The following is a 23,171-nucleotide window of genomic DNA, read 5'->3' on the forward strand; positions in this document are numbered from 1 at the left end:
TTATTTGACACAGAGAGAGAGAGTGCACAAGCAGGGAGAGTGGAAGAGGGAGAAGCAGGCTCCCCACTGAGCGAGGAGCCAGAAGTGGAACCCGATGAGGAACTCGGGGGCTAGATCCCAGGATGCTGAGATCATGACCTGAGCCGAAGGCAGATGCTTAACTAACTCAGCCACCTAGGCACCCCAGCTCACCTCTGAACTTAAGACTTAGTATCATTTTGTTTCTGTCACTTTATAATTTGGGATAAACTAATTTTCCAACATCTGTATCTTTTATATCTAATTTCTATAAAGGAAATTACATGCAGCAAAAAAGGACTAAAAATAAAGATAACATGGAATAATTCACTGAATTGAAAGTAAATAAAATTATCGTAATGAATACTAAGTCTGAAGAATTCGCTATAAAAACATATACTTCATGTTTTTGGAGGGCTTTTATTAAGGTATGATACAGAAGACAATAATGTACACATTTAAAGTGGAAAACCTGACAAGACTTGACATACGTTTACACCCATGAAACCATCACCACAATCAAGATAATGGACGTACCCATTACCCTCAAAAATGTCCTGTGTCCCTTTGGAATCTCTTTATATTCCCCATCACCTGCTAGGCAACCAATGAGATGCTTTTTGTTGTATAGATTAGCTTCCAATTTTCAAGAATTTTACATAATCAAATCATAGAGCATTATTCTTGTCTGTTTGGCTTCTTTCACTTATATCTTGAGATTTCACACTTTGAGATTCATTCATGATATTGCAAATAACAATAGTTTGTTTTTATTGCTGAATTTATTCTGTATGGACATACTACCATGTGTTTATTCACCTGTTGTTGGACGTTTGGATTATTTCCAGTTTTGGGTTATCACATATAAAAATATTATGAACATTCATGTACAAATCTTTGTACAGACATACATTTCATTTCTCTTGGTTAAGTACCTAGGAATAGAATGGTTGTATCCATACAGAAAGAAGTCGTTTAACTTTTCAAGAAACTGCTAAACCTTTTTCCAATGGCTCTATCATTTTACAGTCATATTAGCAGCATATGAGTTCCAATTCTTCCATATCCTCTCCAACACTTAATACTGTCATTCTTTTGTCTTTTTTTTTTTTTCTGGTCTTTTTCATTTTAGCCATGCTAACAGGTATGTCACTGTATCTCACTGTATCTCTGTTTAAAAGTTTTTATTTACATTCCAATTAGTTAACTTATAGTGCAGTACTAGTTTCAGGTGTACAATATAACGACTCAATACTTCCATACAACACCTGGTGCTCATCACCTTAATCCCCATCACCTATTTCACCCATCCCCCCCCCCACCTACTTCCCTTTAGTAACCATCAGTTTGTTCTCTATAGTTAAGAGTGTTTTTTGGTTTACCACTCACTCTTTTTTTCCCCTTTGCATGTTTTCTACCTTAAATTCCACATATGAATGAAATCATGGTATTTATCTTTGTCTGACTGACTTATCTCACTTTGCATAATACTCTCTATCTCCATCCATGTCACTGCAAATGGCAAAATTTCTTTTTTATGGCTGAGTAATATTACATTGTATAAACATACACACCTACATCCACTCATCAGTTGACAGACATTTGGGCTGTTTCTATAACAGCTATTGTAGAACAGCTATAAACATTAGGGTGCATGTATGTCTTCAAACTAGTATTTTTGTATTCTTTGGGTAAATACTAAAAGTGCAACTGCAGGATCGTAAGGCAGTTCTATTTTTAATGTTTTGAGGATACTCTATACTGTTCTCCACGGTGGCTGCAACAGCCTGCATTCCCATCAACAGTGCAAGAGGGTTCCCCCTTCTCTACATCCTCATCAACAACTGTTGTTTCTTGTGCTGCTGATGTTAGCCATTCTGACAGGTGTGAGGTGATATCTCATTGCAGTTACGGTATTTTAGTTTTGATATGCCTCTCCCTGATAATCAGTGATGTTGAGCACCTTTTCATGTGTCTGTTGTCCATCTGTAGGTCTTCTTTGGAAAAATCTGTTCGTATCTTTGGCCCATTTTGTAATTTGATTTTACACTTTTTGGATGTTGGGTTTTGTAAGTTCTCTATATATTTTGGATAGTAACCCTTTCTCAAATATGTCATTTGCAAATATTTTCTCCCACTCCATAGGCTGCCCTTTAGTTTTGTAGATTATTTCCTTTCCTGTGCAGAGCTTTTTATTTTTATGAAGTCCCAACAGTTTGCTTTTGTTTCCCTTGCCTTAGGAGGTGTATCTAGTAAGAAGATCCTACTGCCAATGTCAAAGAAGTTACTGCCTATGTTCTCCTCAAAGATTTTAATGGTTTCCTGTCTCACATTTAGGTCTGTCATCCATTTTGAATTTATTTTTGTGTATGGTGTGAGAAAGGGGTCCAGTTTCATTCTTTTGCATGTTGCTGTCCAGTTTTCCCAACACCATTTGCTGAAGAGACTGTCTTTATCCCACTGGATATTCTTTCCTGCTTTGTAGAAGGCTAACTTCCCATATATTTGTGTGTTTATTTCTGGGTTTTCTATCCTGTTCCCTTGATCTATGTGTCTGTTTTTGTGCTAGTACCAAACTGTTTTGATTACCACAGCTTTGTAATACAACTTGAAGTCTGGAATTGTGATTCTTCAAACTTTGTTTTTCTCTTTCAAGGTTGCTTTGGCTATTGGGAGTCTTTTGCGGTTCCATACAAATTTTAGGATTATTCTAGCTCTGTGAAAAATGCTAGTGGTATTTTGATGGTGATTGCATTAAATGCATAGACTGCTTTGGATAATATAGGCATTGTAATAATATTTGTTCCTCCAGTCCACAAGCATAGGATGTCTTTCCATTTCTTTGTGTCATCTTCAATTTCTTTCATCAGTGTTTTATAGTTTTCAGAGTACAGGTCTTTCACTTTGGTTAGGTTTATTCCTACGTATCTCATGGGTTTTGGTGCAGTTGTAAACGGGACCGATTCCTTGATTTCTCTTTCTGCTGCATCATTATTGATGTATAGAAATGCAAACAGATTTCTGTACATTGATTTTGTATCCTGTGACTTTACTGAATTCATTTACAGTTCTAGCAGTTTTTTGGTAGAGCCTTTTGGGTTTTCTCTATACAGTATCATGCCATCTGCAAAGAGTGAAAGTCTGACTTCTTCCTTGCCAGGCTGGATGCCTTTTATTTCCTTTCATTGTCTGAGAGCTGTGGCTAGGAGTTCCAGTACTATTTTGAATAAAATTGAGAAGAGTGGCCATCTCTGTCTTGTTCCTGACCATAGAGGAAAAGTTCTGTTTCTTCCCAATGAGGATGATATCAGCTGTGGGCTTTTCATATATGGCTTTTATCATGAGGTATGTTCCCTGTAAGTCTACTTTGTTGAGGGACTTTATTATGAATGGATGTTGTACTTTGTCAAATGCTTTTTCTGCATCTACTGAAAGGGTCGTCTGGTTCTAATCCTTTCTCCTGTTAATGTGGTCTATCACATTGATTGATTTGTGAATATTGAACCATGCTTGCTACCCAGGAATTAATTCCACTTGGTCACAGTGAATGATTTTTTTTTTTAATGTCAGATTCAGTTTGCTACTATTTTATTGAGAATTTCTGCATCTATGTTCACAAGGAATATAAGCCTATAGTACTCTTTTTTAGTGATATCTTTATCTGGTTTTGATATCGGGTAATGCTGACCTCATAAAATAAATTTGAAAGTTTTCCTTCCTTTTTCTATTTTTTGAAATAGTTTGAAAGGAACAGTTACTAACTTTTCTCTAAATGTTTGACAGAATTCTCCTGTGAAGCCATCTGGTCCTGGACTTCTGTTTTTGGCAATTTTTTGATTACTGATTGAATTTCTTTGCTGATTACCACTATGTTCAAGCTTTGTATTTCTTCCTGTTTCAGATTTGGTAGTTTATATGTTTCTAAGAATGGATGTGTTTCTTCTAGTTTGTTCAATTTGTTGGCAGAGAGTTTTTCATAATACTCTAATTGTTTGGATTTCTGTGATATTGTTATTTCTCCTCATTTGTGATTTTATTTGGGCCCTTCCTCTTTTCTTTTTGATAAGTCTGGCTAGAGGTTTATCAATTTTATTCATTTTTTTCAAAGAACCAGCTCCTTGTTTCATTGATCTGTTCTATTGTTTTCTGTATCATTTATTTCTGCTCTAATCTCTATTATCTCCTTCCTTCTGCTGCTTTAGACTTCTTTTGTTGCTCTTTTTGTAATTCCTTTAGGTGTAAGGTTAGGTTATTTGAGATTTTTCTTGCTGTCTGAGGTAGGCCTGTATTTGCTATATTCTTCCCTCTTAGGACCGTTTTCATTACATCCCAAAGGTTTTAGACCATTGTGTTTTCATTTTCATTTGTTTCCATGTATTTATTTTCTTTTAAATTTCTTCTTTGGTTTCCTGGCTGACCCATTCATTGTTTAGTAGCATGTGCTTTAACCTCCATGTATTTGTGGTTTTTCCAGATTTTTTCTTGTGGTTGACTTCTAGTTTCATAGTGTTGTGATCAGAAAAGGTGCATGGTATGACTTTAATCTTTTTGTATTTGTTGAGGCCTCTTTTGTGACCTAATATTGAGCTATTCTGAAGAATGTTCCGTATACATTTGAAAAGAATGTGTATTCTGCTTGAAAACATATCCTTCAAATATGTATTCAAGGAAAGGAAAAAGGAACTCCAGAGAGCTGTAGTAATGGAAGCCACCTCAATCCATATATATCCACACATCCCCCCAACAATCATTCAACTTAATAATAAAATCATTAAAATTCCATAGCTACCTCATACCTAGAAGATACAAATTCTACAAACTTCAAGATTACGTATAAGTAGAAAAATAAATACTAATTCATAGCAGACCTAATTCTCAAGTTCCCTTAGCAAATCATTTCAGAGAACCAGTAGAGTTCTGGAAAAACTGAGCAGAAAAAAGAAAAGGGCAACTGAGTTAACCTCACACCGGAAAGAGAAAGTCCACCCAGTGTAGATCAGAGTACTAACTATGGGAAGAAACTTTAAAATGTGCACAAGAATCAAGGAGCCGATCTTGGAAAGGCAACACTCTGGACAAGAAGATAAAAAGGTAAAGTCACCCTTTGGATACTACATGACAAAGGGAAAAAGAAGCAAGACAGGGAAATTTCAACCCTGCTAGACCAAAGGAAATATCTTTCCTTGGTATTACTCATCAATAAAGCAAAATTGCCCTCTTCACTCTCTCTACAAAACTTCTAAATCTAAAGAAATATTTTATTCTTAAAATTTCAACAGAACAATTTTCATATTTAAAAAGAATAAAATCTGACTTTTGCAATTTAACAGAACATGAGCCTAGAGTCCAAATGACAAAAACAAGTTTAAGTTAATATTAACAGGCGTTTTTCAAAAAGTACATCTGTTTAAAAAATTAGAAACAAAGCCATATTCCCAAATTTAACTTCAGTAAAATACACTTACAAAGAACCCACTTTACGAACTTGGGTAAATGGAGCTGAACAAGTTAGTAAATTATGTTAGATCATAATTAAGTAGAAAAAAAACCGGAATTTTTTCTCTCCACATAATCCACAAGCAAAAACACGCACTTTGTTAGGTGTACATTTTTTTAAGTAAAGGAAATATAGAAGTCATAGCCTAATATGACAAATGCCATAACATCTACATTTGTAATAAAAGTCTGTAATTTAAAAATTATGTCTCAGTAGCTAATTGCACTGCAACTTTTCATCCAACAAAATTCTAGTTTGACACTATTAACTGAGTGATCTGTTATAGGAATGTTTCTACATTTTTTAAAGCAGCGATACAACTTTTTTCCTTTAAAAAAATCTTAAACAGAATCCCTAGAAAAAAAGCATAACTGTCTTTGAAATCAGTGTTCAGAATGTACAAGGTGAAGGATTCTACATTTCTTTCTTCAGGTCTCTACTGGAAAATCTAAGCTTCTAGCATCTATGGGTGACAATGAATAATGTTCCTTGAAGTACTCTTCATAGGATTTTGAATTATAAAAAAAATACTGGTTAAAATAATTATAGTAAAACAAGAATATTTCTTCAGTCCACCTACCTACATTCCACATATAGGCTTGTGATCTTGCAGTGACATTTTATTCTAAGCATCTGAACACAGGGAGGACATTCTCCAGGATGACACGGCAAAACACATGGATGGGGACAACCCGGAGGCCGTGATTTAGAGCACCCTTCTTCACACTGAAGACATTCCGGGCCAGCCTGATAGGAAGTAAGGTAATAAATCATGTAAGTACAGAAGTCTTACATTTCTATATATTAAAATTATAAAATATATATATAAAATTTACGCATCCCATTAAAAGAAAGTACTTTTGAAGCTCTTAGGAATACAGTTAATAAAATAGTGCATGCATGCTTGCACTCTTAAAAATATTCAAAATGAAAAAATACACATTCAAAATGAAGAACAGGAAGGTATCAATATGACCATTATTCACAAAGATTTTTACATCTACAAACCTCATTAAATCAAACTGCCTCATCTTGAAATTGTAAATTACAAGTATTCCTCTAAAAATGTAAATTACTTCCTAAAGAATAGTCATAACAGAAATAAATAAAACATTATTTATTTTTTATGTTTTATTTATTAATTTGAGAAAGAAAGAAGGAGAGAGAGAGCATAAGCAAGAGGAGCAGCAGAGGCAGAGGGAGAAGCAGGCTCCATGCTGTGCAAGAAGCCGGATGTAGGACTGGATCCCAGGACCCTGGGATCATGACCTGAGCCGAAGGCAGACACTTAACAAATGAGCTACCCAGGTACCCCAAAATAAAACATTGTTAATTCATTTCCACCCAACAAACATGATCACCATCAAACTAAAGAAATCAACACTCTGTTAACACATAAATAAAAATTCCCAAAGCACGCAATGTTCTAGATATACTGCTCTCACCTTGCCAAACAGAAACATGCATAGAAGGGAAAAAGGAGAATGACCAGCAGTTTATGTTTTAATGTACTTCAGTGAGCCAAAGTTACATTAAATTTACAAATAAATGTACTTCAATGTAAATTCAACAAGGTACCTCTCTGCTCTAGTAATTTAATAATTTAACTACCATCTACCTACTAAAGAAGTTTAAAATTATTATTGCAGGCTATTATTTATTTTCACATGTCATACATGAGATAAAGTATGAGAGCTATAGAGACGAATACCAAGTCTTAAGTTTAAAGTTTAAAAATTTTGTTATCATTCCTAAGTATATGATTATAAAACAGTGATTATATCAATACAAATCCTATTTTTGACGTATAGGATTAAAAAGAAAAAGTGTTTCAATTAGGAAACATTCTTCTATAAATAATTCTTCTATAACTAATTTCTATTTTTTATTTTTAAAAGTATATTAATTTATTCTACACTCTTCCAACATCATATGCCAGAAATTAATTCACATGCTGGAAATGTGCAAAATGACAGCGACCCCTGACCTAAGAAACTTCAATTTAAGTGGGGGAGGTAAAGAACATAATAGAATGTCTTCATAAACACTCTGAAAAAAGATAAAGCAGGTTGAGAGGGAGTAACAGAAGCAATAAGAAGGAAGAACTAGCTGATAAATTTCACGTTTGAACAGAATAAATAAGGGAGAGAGCCATACGAATATAGAGTCCCAGAGAAAAGAACACTAAGTGCAAAACCTCTGATGTAGAACAAATGTGGAATATTCAAGAAATAACAAGAATAGAAGGAGGGGGTGCCTGGGTGGCTCAGTGGGTTAAAGCCTCTGCCTTCAGCTCAGTTCATGATCCCAGGGTCTTGGGATCGAGCCCCGCATCAGACTCTCTGCTCCGCAGGGAGCCTACTTCCTCCTCTCTCTCTGCCTCCCTCTCTGCCTACCTGTGATCTCTGTCTGTCAAATGAATAATTAAAATCTTTAAAAAAAAAAAAAAAGAGTAGAAGCAAAAATGAGCACATGAGTGATGAGTGCTAAGAGGCAGGAAAGGTAGTCAGAAGTTATATCATTATAAAGCCTTACAGGCCCTCATAAGGCCATTTGGATTTTATCCTGAGAGTAACTGATGCGTATTGAGCAGGGAGATAACAAACCTTACATTTTTTTTTAACTTACATTTTTTAACTTACATTTTTAAATGATGAATCTAGCTGATGCAGTAAGATGAAACTGGGAGTAGAGAAGTTGGCTGGGAGAATAGTACAGACATCTCTAGGGAAGAGAAGATGGTGGCTTGGATGAGGAGGGTATGGTAGAGGTTATAGGAAATGGTCAATTCAGGGATATACTTTGAAGATAAACCTGACGAGGTGTGTAGTGAGACAAGGACAATGAAGAAAGAAATCAAGAAATGTTCCTCCCTTTAATCTGCAGAACTGGCTAAAACTGGTAATACAACTTTCTGAAACCAGAAAGACTAGGAGAAATATAGGCAATGAGTCTCAAAATATGGAAATATAGCCAAAGATGACACACACGGTCTGTTTCACTTGTTTTTTCCTGGCTATGTGGTACGCCTGCAATTATCTTTCACTTAAATAACATGAAACAGAAGAACATACTGGGCTGGGAGTTAAGACAGGGATACTACTACTTTCTTATTATAGCTCTCCTATTACATGATCATGACCAAGTCACTTGATAACCTTCAGTTTCCTTATCTGCAAAAGAAGAATTATACTAATGATATGGGGCTCCTTCCTTCCAATTATGAAAAAAAAAAAGAAAATCACTAAAGCTGTACTTGCTAAGCTACCTTCCTGGATCACTTCCAATGTCAAGTTCTACCTTCTAGAAGAAACTATCTAACTCAGAAATACAGCAAGCCTGGCTGTCAAATATCTTACACAGTTCTCCTTTAAAAAAAAAAAAAAAAAGAAAACAAATTTTAACCCAGGGAACAATGTTGAGATAATCCACAATAATTCCCCAATCAACCATATCAGCTTCTAAAATGAGTTTTTCCTGATTCATTAGACAGCTGGAAATCCAGGGAAGATAGCAATCCTCATTATAAGCAATGAGATGATGAGAAGGAAAGCAGAATTAACATTTGGGTTAGTATTACAAACTGGAAAATAAATCTTGGTAAGTAAAATTCTCTTTTTTCCCATCTTATTAACATATATTTGACATTTTTTAAATTTAAGGTGTTCAACATTTACATATTGTAATAAGACTGTCATTATAGCAATAATTAGTACCTCTATCACATTATAGAATTACTCCTTGTTTTTAATGTCTGGAATAATTAAGTTCCAATCTCTCAGCGAGGTTGATGACTGTAACATAATTCTTTTTTTTTTAAATCAATGAAGCATCACACATTACACACATTGCCTTTAGCAGTAACTCTCAAACATTTTTGTGCATGATCAATCACTTGGCAATCGCTAAAATACTGAGGTGAGACCGGAGAGTTTGCATTTCCAAGATTCCAGGTGATGTCCATCACACAGACAACATTGTGTGGCAGGGGTTTATCACATACATAATTATGTAAGAAATATATTGTCTGTGTGTGATTATGTACCTGTATTTTCTTTTTTTTTTTTAACATTTTTGGTATAGATTTTTCCCAGAGAAAAGACTATCTTCATTATTTCTTCTTTCAGTCACTCAAAAATATCTATGCCCAGGTTTGCTTGGGAAACACACACTTCATTTGCTATCGGCTTCACACTTTTCCCCAGTTAACCACTCTGTTCCACTCACTCCAGTGTATGAATTAGACAACAGGGATATATTTGTTGCTAATGGTAGCAATGAGAGGCACTGCCTTTAAGAACAGCCTTGACTGGACTGGGATCTGCCAGGAAGGCCAGGGAGAGACCGGAACAGAGATAAGAAGCAAAAGAATTTTGATTCCAGTCGATTCAATAAACACTTTTAAATATCTGCTATGTTGGAGGCCCTGTGCTAGAATTCAAGATAGAAACCACATTAGTAATTCCAGAGCCAACTGGGTCAAGAGGGACATGCAAGGAGATCTTCTCCAATGGGTGTCAACTGAGATATTACAGTAAGGAATTTATTTTAAGGAGTTTATGAGTTATTTCATTTTTAATATATAAATTATAGCAACTATAAAGTTATCCCTCCAATAACATAATTTTCATTCTCTTGCACTGCATCAGCCTTCCCTGAGTGGGAGATAAAGACGGACTTGTAGCTAAATTAAGAACTGCACATAACTTATAACCCATATTTTACCACAGCAATTGCCCATGAAGCAATGCTGGGATAATCCAAGATAATTCCCCAATCAGTGTCAAATCAGCTCTTGAAATGAGTTTTTTTTTCAACTCACTTAATGTTCTGGAAATCCAGAGGAGGAAAGCCATACAACAGCTATACCCTCATTAGTTAAAGTGGTTTTGAATTATTATATTAGTATGAATTTTTATAATTCTACTATCTTTTTCATTTTATCATGAGTACATATTTATTAAGGATCAAAGCTTATAACCTGATGAAGAGGTTATAAGCAATACACTGACATGTCTGCACATGAGCAAGAATGATACTATGGAGGTTTAGGTTATCATGCTTTACAATCACCAAATCAAAGACCAAAAAAAGAACGATGCAAGTGAAACTTTCAGTAACATACAATTCATAACTTAACCATTTGTAAATTTAATGTTATTTAATAAAACAAATCTTAAAATTTTTGTTTATTCCTCATTAAACACATTTGCTAATAGTAGTATGATACCCTAAAGAATGGAAGTTTACCAAAAAAAATTAAATGTTTTTAAAATATACAATTTTCTATATAACAGAAGTTTATTTTTTATTAACACACCATGTCAAATGTAGCCTGGCAGGGGACTCTGGCAAATTAATCATTCTGGGACACAGGAGGATGAAGAGTTAGTTTTTAACTGTATCACATGGGACATAACAACCCCGTTGATCACAGAAGTAGACAAAAAGTAGAGTGGTTAATGATAAATAAAGATTTCCCTGACTATTCTTGGAGACGAAAAACATTTCAGCCTATATTTTCTCGGCCAGAACCTCTCACATGGCCTAGGAAATTAAGAATAGGAGACTATCTGTATCTCTGTTTTAACAGGAGTCTTTTATATTTTATTGTTATTTAAAATAATTTTCTTGTTCTATGTTTCTGTTTTTATGTGTTGATGAATTTAATGTTCAAAAATAAAATTAAGTATCATTTAAAATTTGATTAGCTACATTTATTTTTCCTCATAAAATGGCAATTTTAGAGATCTTTCAATGATTGGCTTCTCATATGCTTGGTAAAATGCTTTTGGTGAATTTCACACACACGTGCCCTACATCTGTGATGCTATTTACTTTATTTCCAATGAAAGATTAGGAATTTATTAAAATTGTGAACACAACTTATCACAGATGTTAGGTTTTAAAAAATTGCTGAGAACAAATGCTCCAGACTAAATCCAGAGATATAAATGGACAGAAGTGGAAGTGATATTGCTACCTACTATCTAAATAGATACATAATTTCTGTACTTTTATTAAAAATCAAAGCCTATGTATTAACAGTACAGTATGTTGAGAGAACATTAAAAGGCTTATTATCATGAGCTTGCACAAAGATAAATATACACCAAGCATTAAAGTTGGTTGTATTAAGAGAGACAAGGAAGGAGAAGGGATAAAGGCAAGAAGAAAGAAAAAAGTTCTAACAAAATAGAAAAATATTTATGGCATAATTATTCAAAAAAATATTTCAAGCATACTATAAGGACATATACATTCAGCCTAAGGATATTACCTTGTTTTTGCCAATGCAGGCATCAATTTCAGTTACTTTGTGGCATTCTTTCATACACGTATGATTCTGACAATCTAAGGTTCGTCCACATACTCTCTTACAAGAGTATGGTCCTACAGCATGGCATGGGAGTGGACTCACCTTAAAAAAAAAAAAGAATAAGGAGAAAAATATCAACACACACAAAACCTTCTGGACCCATGTTTCTGAAATGACTCTGTTATCACCTGAGAACAAGTTTCATAAAGAACTAACACATTTTCATTAATAAGTCATTTTCAAAATCAAAGTAATTTATCAAAAAATCCAAAAAATGAATGCCAACAAACAATACATTCTATTCCTAAAAGGGAAATCCACTATAATAATGCTACAGAGACCACATATACATAGGCTAAATCCAAAAAGCACAATATATTTTAAAAATCAGCAGAGGGGTGCCTGGGTGTCTCAGTCGGTTGCGCATCTAACTCTTGATTTCAGCTCAGGTCATGATTTCAGGGTCTTGTGATCAAGCCCCGGGTCAGGTTCCCTGCTCAGTGGGGAGTCTGCTTCTCTCCCTCCTACTCTGCCCTTCCCCCACTGGCACGAAAGAGCTCTCACTTTCCCACTCTAAAATAAAGTATTTTAAAATTTTAAAATTTAAAAAAAAATCTGCAGATAAACTCTTATACTTTTTAAAGCACTAAAAAAAACAAAACTTTGACTTTGTCATTTCTAATAATCCTCAATAGAAGAGGCACAGATTATAAGTTTTCCTTAAAATTTGTGCCTATAACTCACCTCATGCTTCCCAAGACATTCTCTGCAAGAAAAAAATAAAATGAAAATGTTTCAAATTCTTTAAAAAGATTATCTAAAGCAAAGGTGCTAAGTCTACTGGTTTTATTAAGAATAAAAAATAAACACATATGGAAATAATAAGTGATTACAGAAAAACTGCAGGCTACAAAGTTAACATTCAAAAGCCAATTGCTTGCTCTTCTATATGCCAGCAATGAACAACTGAAATTTGAAATTTAAAACATACTATTTATATTAGCACAAAAAATAAAATAGATACAAATCTAACAAAATACATACATGATCTATTTGAGCAAAACTACAAAACACTGATGAAAGAAATCAAAAGCAATCTAAATAAATGATGAGATATCCTCTATTCACTGATAGGAAGGTGGAAATATTGTTAAAATGTTGCTTCTTTCCCAACTTGATCTAGATTCAACATAATTCTAATCAAAATCCCAGCAAGTTATTAATAGAGGACACCAACAAACTGATTCTAAGGTCTATATGGAAAAAAAAAAAAACAAAAAAAAAAACCAGGATAGCCAATACAGTACTGAAAAACAACAGAGTATTGACACTACCCAACTTAAAGACGTACTAAAAGCTACAGTGATTAAGACAGTATAGTACTGCTAACAGAATGGAACAGGATAGAAAGCCCAGAAACAGACCTACATAAATACAGTCAAATGATCTCCGAAAAAGGAAAAAGGCAAACGAATAGACAAGTGATAGTCCTTCCAACAAATGGTTGGCAATGGAATAGACATCACACAGAAAAAATCCCAAAAGGCCTTACACCTTTCATAACAGGTTACTCAAAATGGATCACAGACCCAAATGTGAAGTGTGAAACTATAAACATAGAAGAAAATTTAGGTGAGTTGGATATAATGATGATTTTTTAGATTCAACACCAAAATCATCATCTCCCAAAGAAAAATGGTTAAGCTGGACTTTATTTAATCAAAACATCTGCTTTGTGAAAAACACTTAAATGAAAGTGCTAAATGAAAACACTTAAATGAAAAGCCACAGACTGGCCGAAAGTATCTGGAAAACATGTATCTGGTAAAGGGCTTGTATCCAAAATGCAAAAACAATTCTTAAAGCCCAATAGGAAAGCAAACAACCCAATTAAAAAATGGTAAAGATCTGAAGACAGAACAGACACTTCACCTTCCAAAGATGACATACAGGTGGCAAATGCCGAACACCATGTGTCATTAGAAAACTGTCAATTAAAATGAGATGCCGGGGTGCCTGGGTGACTCAGTGGGTTAAGCCTCTGCCTTTGGCTCAGGTCATGGTCTCGAGCCCCGCATCGGGCTCTCTGCTCAGTGGGGAACCTGCTCCCCACACCCTCTGCCTTCTTCTCTACCTATCTGTGATCTCTGTCTGTCAAATAAATAAAATCTTTAAAAATTAAAAAATAAATAAATAAGATGAGATGCCACTGCACATCTATTAGAATGACTAAAGCCCAAAATGTGGACAGTAGCATATGCTGGCAAGAATACAGGCCACCAGGCACTCTCACTGTGATGAGAATGCAACATGGTACAGCCACCTCGTTAGACAGTGCGGCAGTATCTTACGAAGCTAAACTAGGCTTACCATATGAATGCAGCAAAATCTACACATAAATGTTTATAGCAGCTTTCTTCCTGTCAAAAGTTGGAAGCAACCAAAATGTCCTTCAATAGGTAAATGGATAAACAAACTGTGGCACATTCATACCATGGAATATTACTCAGCAGTAAAAGGAAACGAGAGGAATTGACAGTGAATAATAAGACATAAAAAGACACAGAGGAAATTCAAATGCATATTGCTACATGAAATATGCTGAAAAGGCTACAAACTGTATGATTCCAACTATATGACATTCTGGAAAAGGCAATACTACAGAGACATTAAAAAGATAAACTTGAGGCTTGAGTGGCTTGAGGGAGAGGATGGTGAGGGATGAACAAGTGTAGCACTGGACATTTTTAGGGCAGTGAAACTATTCTGTATGATACTGTAATGGTGAATGGTGGATACATGAGATCATGCAGTTATCAACACTCATAGAACCATCCAACACAAAAAATAAACCCTAATATAAACTATGGACTTCAGTTTATAATATTATTATTCACTATCAGTTTCTCAATTATAAAAAAAAAAAAACTGTACCATGTTAGTGTAAAATGTTAATAACAAGGGAAACTATGTGTAGCAGGATCATATGGAAACTTTGTACTTCCTGTGTAATTCTCCTACAAACCTGAAAAATCACCTGAAAAAAGATAAAGTCTATTTTAAAAAACTAAAAAATAAACATTCCACCTCCCTTTCCAGGGACTGGTTTAGAAATTGTCTTGTGGAAAAAAAAAAAAAAAAAAAAGAAAGAAATTGTCTTGTGATCCTATTCTGGCCAATGAAGTGTGGGAGGAGTTTCACTATGAGGCTTCTGGAAAAGGCTTCTCATTCTTTAAAAAAAGATGATGATGGTAGAAAGGCATAAACAGTTTCTGTTTTTCTCTTGGAAACTTCCTATCTGGGTGGGAAATTGATCAGAAAGCCAAAGAGCCTGAGGGCAAAGATGACACACTGAGGATAAAACAGACAGCATCTGGGCCTTTGGTGATGCATCACTGCATTAACCAGCTTATCCAACCATGGAGCTGCTCTACCTCCACTGTTCAAGGCATAAACATTATTATGTTACTTTTTATTTAGGTTCTTTATAACCTGAAGCCAAAGGCACCATAAAAGATAGAGCACATATGTTCAGAATTCTTTTACAACATGGCCAAATTATCATTACAAGTCATGTTATGTTTGAAAATGGTAGATAAGGGGGTGCCTGGGTGGCTCAGTCATTTAGCATCTGCCTTGGGCTCAGGTCATGATTCCAGGGTCCTGGAATCAAGCCCCACATTGGGCTCCCTGCTCGGCGGGAAGCCTGCTTCTCCCTCTCCTACTCCCCCTGCTTGTGTTCCCTCTCTCTCTCTGTCTCTCTGTCAAATAAATAAGGGACAAGAACATGTACATTCTACTCTAAGAAAGAAATTATACTTCCTGGATAGTTCATGTGACATGCAATAATTTTAACATATACTTCATAATAATTTTATTATACACTAACTAAAAAAATCATTGTATCAGAATTAGAATTAGAACTGAGATAAAACCCATATACCATAAAATTTATACTTTTAAAAAGTACAATTCAGTGATTTTTAGTACATTTACAAGGTTCTGTAACCATGACCAGTATCGAACATATTTTCATAACCAATAGAGTAACCCTATAACTATTAGAAGTCACTCTGCAGCCCCTGACAAACACCAATCTACTTTCTGTCTCTATGGAAGAGACATTCTGAACATTTCATATAAATGGAATCAAACATTATGTGGTCTTTTATGCCTGGCTTCATTCACTTAGAATACTGTTTTCAAGGTTCATTCATGTTATAGCATGTATCAGCAATTCATGCATTTTTATAGGTGAATGATACACATGGATGCACCACATTTTGTTTATCCATTCGTCAGTCAACAGACATTTGTTTCCATGTTCTGGCAATTACTAATAATGCTATTATCATAATATTCGTGTCCAAGTTTCTTTGTGAACACATATTTTCAATTCTCTCAGGTGTATACATAAGAGTAAAGTTGGTAACTCCAAGTTTAGTTTCTTGAGAAACTACCAAACTACTTTCCAAAGTAGCTGCACCATTTTACATTCCCATCAGCAATGTACGATGTTCCAACTACTCCCTATCTTCACCAACACTTCTTTATTGCAGCCTTCCTAGTGAGTGTAAAATGACACCCTACTGTGGTTTTGACTTGCATTTCCCTAACAATTACTTGAGCATCTTTTCACATGTTTATTGGCCATTTGTAAGATCTTTTTCAGAGGAATGACTATTCAAAGATTCTGCTCATTTTTAAATTGGATTGTTTGTCTTTTTGTTTCTGTTTGAGAATCCTTTATATATTCTGGATAATATCCTTACAGGATATATGAATTGCAAACTATCTCTCCCACTCTGTGGTTGTCTTCAATTTTTTTATTGTGTCCTTGTAACACAACTAAGAAATTGTGCTTGATAACGTCCTCTTACTTTATTTTTTCTTTTGTTGCCTATGCTTTAGGTGTCATATATAACGAACCACTACCTAACCCAGAACACAAGAATTACACCTATATTTTCTTCTAAGAGTTTAATAGCTCTTACTTCTAGATCTTAGATCCATTTTGAGTTAATACGTATATATGTTGTGAAGTAGAGGTCCAAATTCATTTTTTTTTTCAATGTGAATATCCATTCTCTCAGCTATATGTTGACATAAAACATTCTTCCTCCCACTGAATTGTTTTGATTGACACTCTTGTCAAAAATCAATTGACCATACATATGGGTTTCTTTCTGGACTCTCAATGCTATTCCATTGATCAGTATGTCTTTCCCAACACCAATACCACAGATTCTTGACTGCTATAGTTTTATAAGTTTAAAATCAGGAAGTGTGAGTCCTCTAACATTGTTTTTCACTTTCAGGACTGTTTTAGCTATTCAGGGTCCTTTGCATTTCCATATGAATTTGGGGGAAAATTTCCACAAAAAAGCCAACTGTAATTTTCACAAAAAATATGTTAAATTTATAGATCATTTTGGGTAGTAGTGTCCTTAATAATATTAAGTCTTTCCATCCACAAACATGGGATGTATTTCCATTTATTAAGTAACTGTCTTAGTAACCTTATCAAAAACTAATTAGAAATAAATTCCTACATTTATGGCAGCCGGACTCTCAATTCTATTCCCTTTTATCTTTATGTCTATCTGTATGCCAGTACCACAGACTTTGGTCTTCTTTAATTTCTCTCAAAGATTTTTTATAGTTTTCAGTGTATAAAATCTCAGATTTCTTTTATTAAATTTGTTGAATAAACAAGTTGCTTTTTTAATGCTACTGGAAGTAGAATTGTTTTCTTAATTTCATTTTCAGATGCTTCATTGCTAGGGTAGAGAACTGAATTCTGTATACTAATGTTTCATAGTTTTACAAAACTCAATTACCATCTTTAACAGCTTGAATAAGAATTCCTTAGGATTTTTCATATACAAGATCATGTCATTTAAAAATACGAATAGTTTTACTTCTTTGTTCCCAGTGTGAACATATTTTTAATTTCTTTTTCTAGTCTAATTGTTTTAGCTAGCACCAATGTAAACATAAATAGAAGGGGCAAGGTCAGATATCCTAGTCTTGTTCCTGTTCTTGACAGGAAAGCTTTCAGTCTTTCACCATTAAGTATGATTAAGGGTTTTTCACTGATGCCCTTTATCAAGTTGAGGGAATTCATTTATCCAAGTTTGTTGAGTGTTTTTATCTAGAAAGTATGTAGGATTTTGTCAAATGTTTTCCTGTATCTATTGATCATCCTTTATTCTTGTGATAAAATATTACTTTGATATTTTGATTTTCACATGTTGAATCAACCTCATATTTCTGGGATATATCCCACTTGGTCATGATGTACAATCCTTTTTACATGTTGCTGGATTCAGTCTGTTAGTATTTGGTTGAGAATTATACAAAAGGGATACGGATCTACAGTTTTCTTTTCTTGTGATGTCTTTTTCTGCTCTTAGTATAAAGGAAATACAAGCTTCATTGAATACGTCAGGAAGTGTCTTCACAGAGTGAAACACTGGTGTTAATTCCTTAAATATTTGGTAGATTTCACCAGTAAAGTCACTTGTCCTCAGCTTTTCTTTGTGGTAGGTTTTTGGTTACTAGTTTAATCTCTTTACTAGGTATGGGTTTATCCAGATTTTCTACTTCTTTTTGAGTCAGTTTCAGAAGTTTTTGCATTTCTAAGAATCTGTCCCTTCCTCCATGTAAACTGTAACCAAAAGAGGGTAGAAGTGGCTATACTAACATCAGAAAAAAACAGAGTTTAAGAAAACAATGGTTTACTAGATACAACAATTTTTTTTTTTAAGATTTTGTTTATTTATTTGACAGACAGAGATCACAAGTAGGCAGAGAGCTACTGCCTCTGCTGAGCAGAGAGCCTGATGCAGGGCTGGATCCCAGGACCCTGGGATCATGACCTGAGCTGAAAGCAGAGGCTTAACCCACTGAGCCACCCAGGCGCCCCACAACAAATATTTTTTAATAAAGACCTCCAAAAATTCTCTCTTCCCCACTGACATCTTTGTAAATATCTTGAATATCCTTATTCTACAAACAGAGAAGATACAGGACTTATTCACGGTAGTAGTTAGAAGGAACATTGGACTCAAGAGTTCTTACTCTAAAACATAATGTTTTAATATATGTACCCCCAAGAGAACTTTCAGCAGCACATTACAATTAAGTGCAAAGGAAAGACCTTCAAAATTAATTCTTTAAACTTCTAGTAAACATGACTTAGTAATTCCAGGCAGTTTTTCTACTGTCATAAAATGTTTAATCCAACCTAAGATTTTGAGGAAATTAATTAATTTTGAGGAAATTAATTAATAAAATATTTAATCTATCCTTAAGAATTGTAGGAAATAAAGACAGGCATATCTTTTAAATAATCTTCCTATAAGACAGACAAAGGAATTCAAAGATAACTGACTACAATTATACAAACAACTGAAGTGCCTATGAACTCCCCCTCCACTAATCTACAGACTAAAATTACTGTTCGTAGATATAGCTCCCAACATTTTGCCTCCCAACCTGACTGCACAACCAGTATATAAAAATACATTCTACTTACACTGAGAAGAAAAATATGGAAGGACAAAATGGGAGTGAGAGCCTTTAAAAGGAAATAAGAAGGGCACCTGGGTGGCTCAGTCATTAAGCGTTTGTCTCCAGCTCAGGTAATGATCCCAGGGTCCTAGGATTGAGACTGTGAGCCCACATTGGGCTCCCTACTCTGCAGGAAGCCTGCTACTCCCTCTCCTGCTTCCCTTGCTTGTGTTCCCTCTCTTGCTGTTTCTCTATCAAATAAATAAATAAAATCTATAAAAATAAACACATAAATAAATAAAAATAAATAAGTAAATAACAACTGTCTCTCTAAAACAATACCAAATATTGTTTGGAACCCTAATGGTAGTCAACAGGCTGTTTTCTAATTTTACATTGGTTCCCAGAATTCTGTGCTTCTTTTACTCCCATATTCCATAACCTCTACTCAAAGTATGAACCATTCCATGATTCATATTACCCTAGGATTTGACTCCTTACAACCCAGTCCAGGCCATTTCCTGGGAACACTACATTCCAGAACATTACTTTCTTTGATTTTCAATGTTTCCTTCAAGTTTACCTTACCTGCAACTCGGTTTTCCTCTGTCCTCAAGGAGCTCACAGACTAGCATGGGAATCCAACAGGAAAACTAACAGATGATCTCTTGGATGAATTATTCTGAGTGTGAGTTGTTATGGAAACTCAGAAGGACATTAAACTCCAGCTGGGAGAAAGACTCAAAAAAAGATATCTAGAGGTTTTCAGGCAGTATGTAAAATGTACTTAGAAAAGAATGAGGTTGATGACAGAGAGACTGGTTTATGGACTAGGTCTGAAAAAAATGATGAACTGAACAAAGAAAAGGGGAGGAAGTAATTTAAGATACACCTTGAGGGGCGCCTGGGTGGCTCAGTGGGTTAAGTCTCTGCCTTGGGCTCAGGTCATGATCTCAGGGTCGTGGGATCGAGCCCCGAGTCGGGCTCTCTGCTCAGCGGGGAGCCTGCTTCCCTTCCTCTCTCTCTGCCTGCTTCTCTGCCTACTTGTGATCTCTCTCTCTGTGTCAAATAAATAAATAAAATCTTAAAAAAAAATAATAATAAGATATACCTTGAACTATGTCAAAAAAAATTTTTTTTAAGTTAAAATTCTAAAATACTTACGTAGGAATAGGAACTTGACACGGAGGACAAGGTAATGCAGTCTGAATAAATGCTGGCTCAGAAGGCTGTTCCCAAGGGCCTGTAGGCTGGTGCTACAAGTAAAATACATAATAATTTGAAGGCAGAGGAATTAAATTATATGGCCAATGTAAGAATCTAAGAAAATAGTTCCACATACCCTCTGCTCAAGCAGGTTGAAATTTTTTTAAGTAACCAACAAATTGTGCTTACTGAAATATTTTATTCCATCTGTATTCTATCAGATTGCTTCCCTCCACACACATTTGATGTTAAAAATTAAGGCAGACTCCAGTTTTTAAATGGCAGAACAAAGACAACGTAGCTGCCTTTACTTTTTTTTTTTTTTAACAGATGGAGTTGAGAAACTTTTTATTCTGAGTTAACCAATCCAATACACCACAGTGGTAATTATATATAAATAAATTTAAAAATTCATAATTATGTATTTTAAAGCATTTTCCCATTAAAAATTTTTAATTTTTTTTAACTAACATATAATGTATTATTTGCCCCAGGAGTAGAGGTCTACCTTCCTACACTGTTGGTGGGAATGCAAGCTGGTGCAGGCACTCTGGAAAACAGTATGGCCGTTCCTCAAAAAGTTGAAAATAGAGCTACCCTACAACCTAGCAATTGCACTACTGGGTTTTATCCTTTACTTCTTATTAGCCAAAAGAGGAATGAGAAACAGAACTGTAAAATCCGACTTCCACCAGCAGAATGTAATCTCCATTATTTGTTCACTGTTGTCTCCCTAACAGGTAGGATAATGCTTAACACATAGTAAGGACTCAATAAATATTCACTGACTAAGTGAATGAATCTTTGAGGTAACCAGAAGATATCTATAACCCTGAACCACAATATACGAAGACTGCCAAACTCACGTGTATCAGGATTATAACATGACTATCACACGATTTTAGCAAACATCTGTTTATTGGTTTCTCACTTTTTCTATACCATGAGCTTCCTAAGACAAAAGAGCAAGTCTTATTTACCTTGTACCCCAGCTCCTATTACAGTGCTTAACACCCAGTAGGTACTTAACCATTGTTTGTTGAATGACAAGTAAAAATTAAGAAAATATGACCCACAGCAATGCACTACCTCTTAAAATATATTCCCTTACCCTGCCAGTTTGCTTTATTAATGCTTGATCATGACATGGAGCAGGACACAAGTGACCACATTTCTCCAAAACTTTTTGGCAAGGTTGATGACATGGAGGACAAGAGCCAAAGTGACAGCGATGTTTTTCTTGACTTGTATGATGGCAAGTTGGTGGTCGACTAAATCATAAAGTACAATTTTTTAAATTACTTTGGATCATTGAACAATTATATCTAAAGTGCAATTATCTATTTATGTATCTTCTGTTTCCATACAGAACAAGAATACTGTGAATATTAGTATTTTAGAACATTAAAGCAGAATTTAAAGTACTAAGAATATTTAAAATCAATATGAACTTAAATTTGTAAGACACCAGATAGAAGTCTGTGCAGAACCTCATACGAACCTGCATTGCTCTTTGCACTTGGGTGGTCTTGTGGTACGTTCCCGGCCACAGGGCACTGTCACCTTTGTATTGCCACAATTGCACTTCACATCTACAGTTTCCGGGCAGGGATAACAGCTGCCTAAAAAAAATGTCTGAAACTTAAAAAGAAATGTTCTTAACTATTCAAATGATAATCAACAATAGAATCAATGAGTTTAGTATTCACACAATTGGATACTCTACAATGAGAATAAAGAAACTACAATGTGAATGAACCTCACACACGAAACACTGAGCGAAGGAAGCCAAACACAAAGAGTGTGTAGTATATGAGTCCGTTTACATACAACAAATGGGAAAAACTATACTGTTTGAAATCAGGATGACGGTTATGAAGGATACAAGGAGGGTGCTGGAAATACTAGTAATGTTCTGTTTAATCATCAGAGTTTTGGTTAGCCAGTTAAGTTCAGTTTGTAAAAATTCACCAAGCTATACACTTATTATTATTCATATTCTTTTCTATATCTACACTGATAATTCAATTAAAAAGTTATAGAATTTTCTTATTCTAAATAACAAATTTAACACATTAATCATTTAATCATCACTACACAAGCAAAACAGATAAATGTCTTAGAAAAATCTAACATCAATAATCTTTCTGGCTCATTTTCATGCATACTTCTACTCAAGTACATTATTTTTAGATAAATTCCCTAATAAAAGTAATTTCTCTCATCAGATTATTAACAAGAACAGTCAACTTACTATTACTTATGCCTTGTGAAGGACTAATTCTAAACTCTCATTTTCGGTTATACTTCCAAGTATTTCTCTTCTACATATTTCAAAAGGAAAAGTTATTTGGGTTTCAGTTTTTTACCTTTTGTTACAGGCTGGGAGGAATACACAAAAACAAAATGAAAGAAATTTTTTTTTAACAGGCTATAAAATTCTCCCAAAGCTCTGACATCATCTTCAGGTTTTTCTTCCCACTCCAGTGTTCCCATTAAATAAGGTTCCCCACCAGAAATGAAATAGCAAGAAGGGAATAAAATTCTTCAACTAAGGAGCAAGGATCGTAAAAGACTGCTGCCTATGTGTCAGAACCAAGCAAAACACTGAAGAGC

At 34.7% G+C, this 23,171-nt stretch overlaps 1 protein-coding gene across 2 annotated transcripts in view; it reads right to left on the bottom strand.

Moving 5' to 3' along the window:
• Positions 1 to 23,171, bottom strand: part of NFXL1 (nuclear transcription factor, X-box binding like 1) — a 75,328-nt gene that overhangs the window by 18,253 nt on the left and 33,904 nt on the right. For both annotated transcript variants that reach the window (XR_013966310.1, XM_080795470.1), the window contains exons 12-17: positions 22,057 to 22,177; positions 21,667 to 21,826; positions 20,514 to 20,605; positions 12,579 to 12,600; positions 11,796 to 11,936; positions 6,096 to 6,262 (exon numbers count right to left, since the gene is read on the bottom strand). Coding sequence is in view for 1 of the 2 variants with exons in the window: in XM_080795470.1 (XP_080651596.1) it covers positions 6,096 to 6,262; positions 11,796 to 11,936; positions 12,579 to 12,600; positions 20,514 to 20,605; positions 21,667 to 21,826; positions 22,057 to 22,177 (703 nt within the window). In the remaining variant the exon portion in view is untranslated. The remainder of the gene's footprint in view (positions 1 to 6,095; positions 6,263 to 11,795; positions 11,937 to 12,578; positions 12,601 to 20,513; positions 20,606 to 21,666; positions 21,827 to 22,056; positions 22,178 to 23,171) is intronic.

Source organism: Martes martes (assembly GCF_963455335.1).
Source record: "Martes martes genome assembly, chromosome: 2".
In the NCBI taxonomy this organism is placed as follows: Eukaryota; Metazoa; Chordata; class Mammalia; order Carnivora; family Mustelidae; genus Martes; species Martes martes.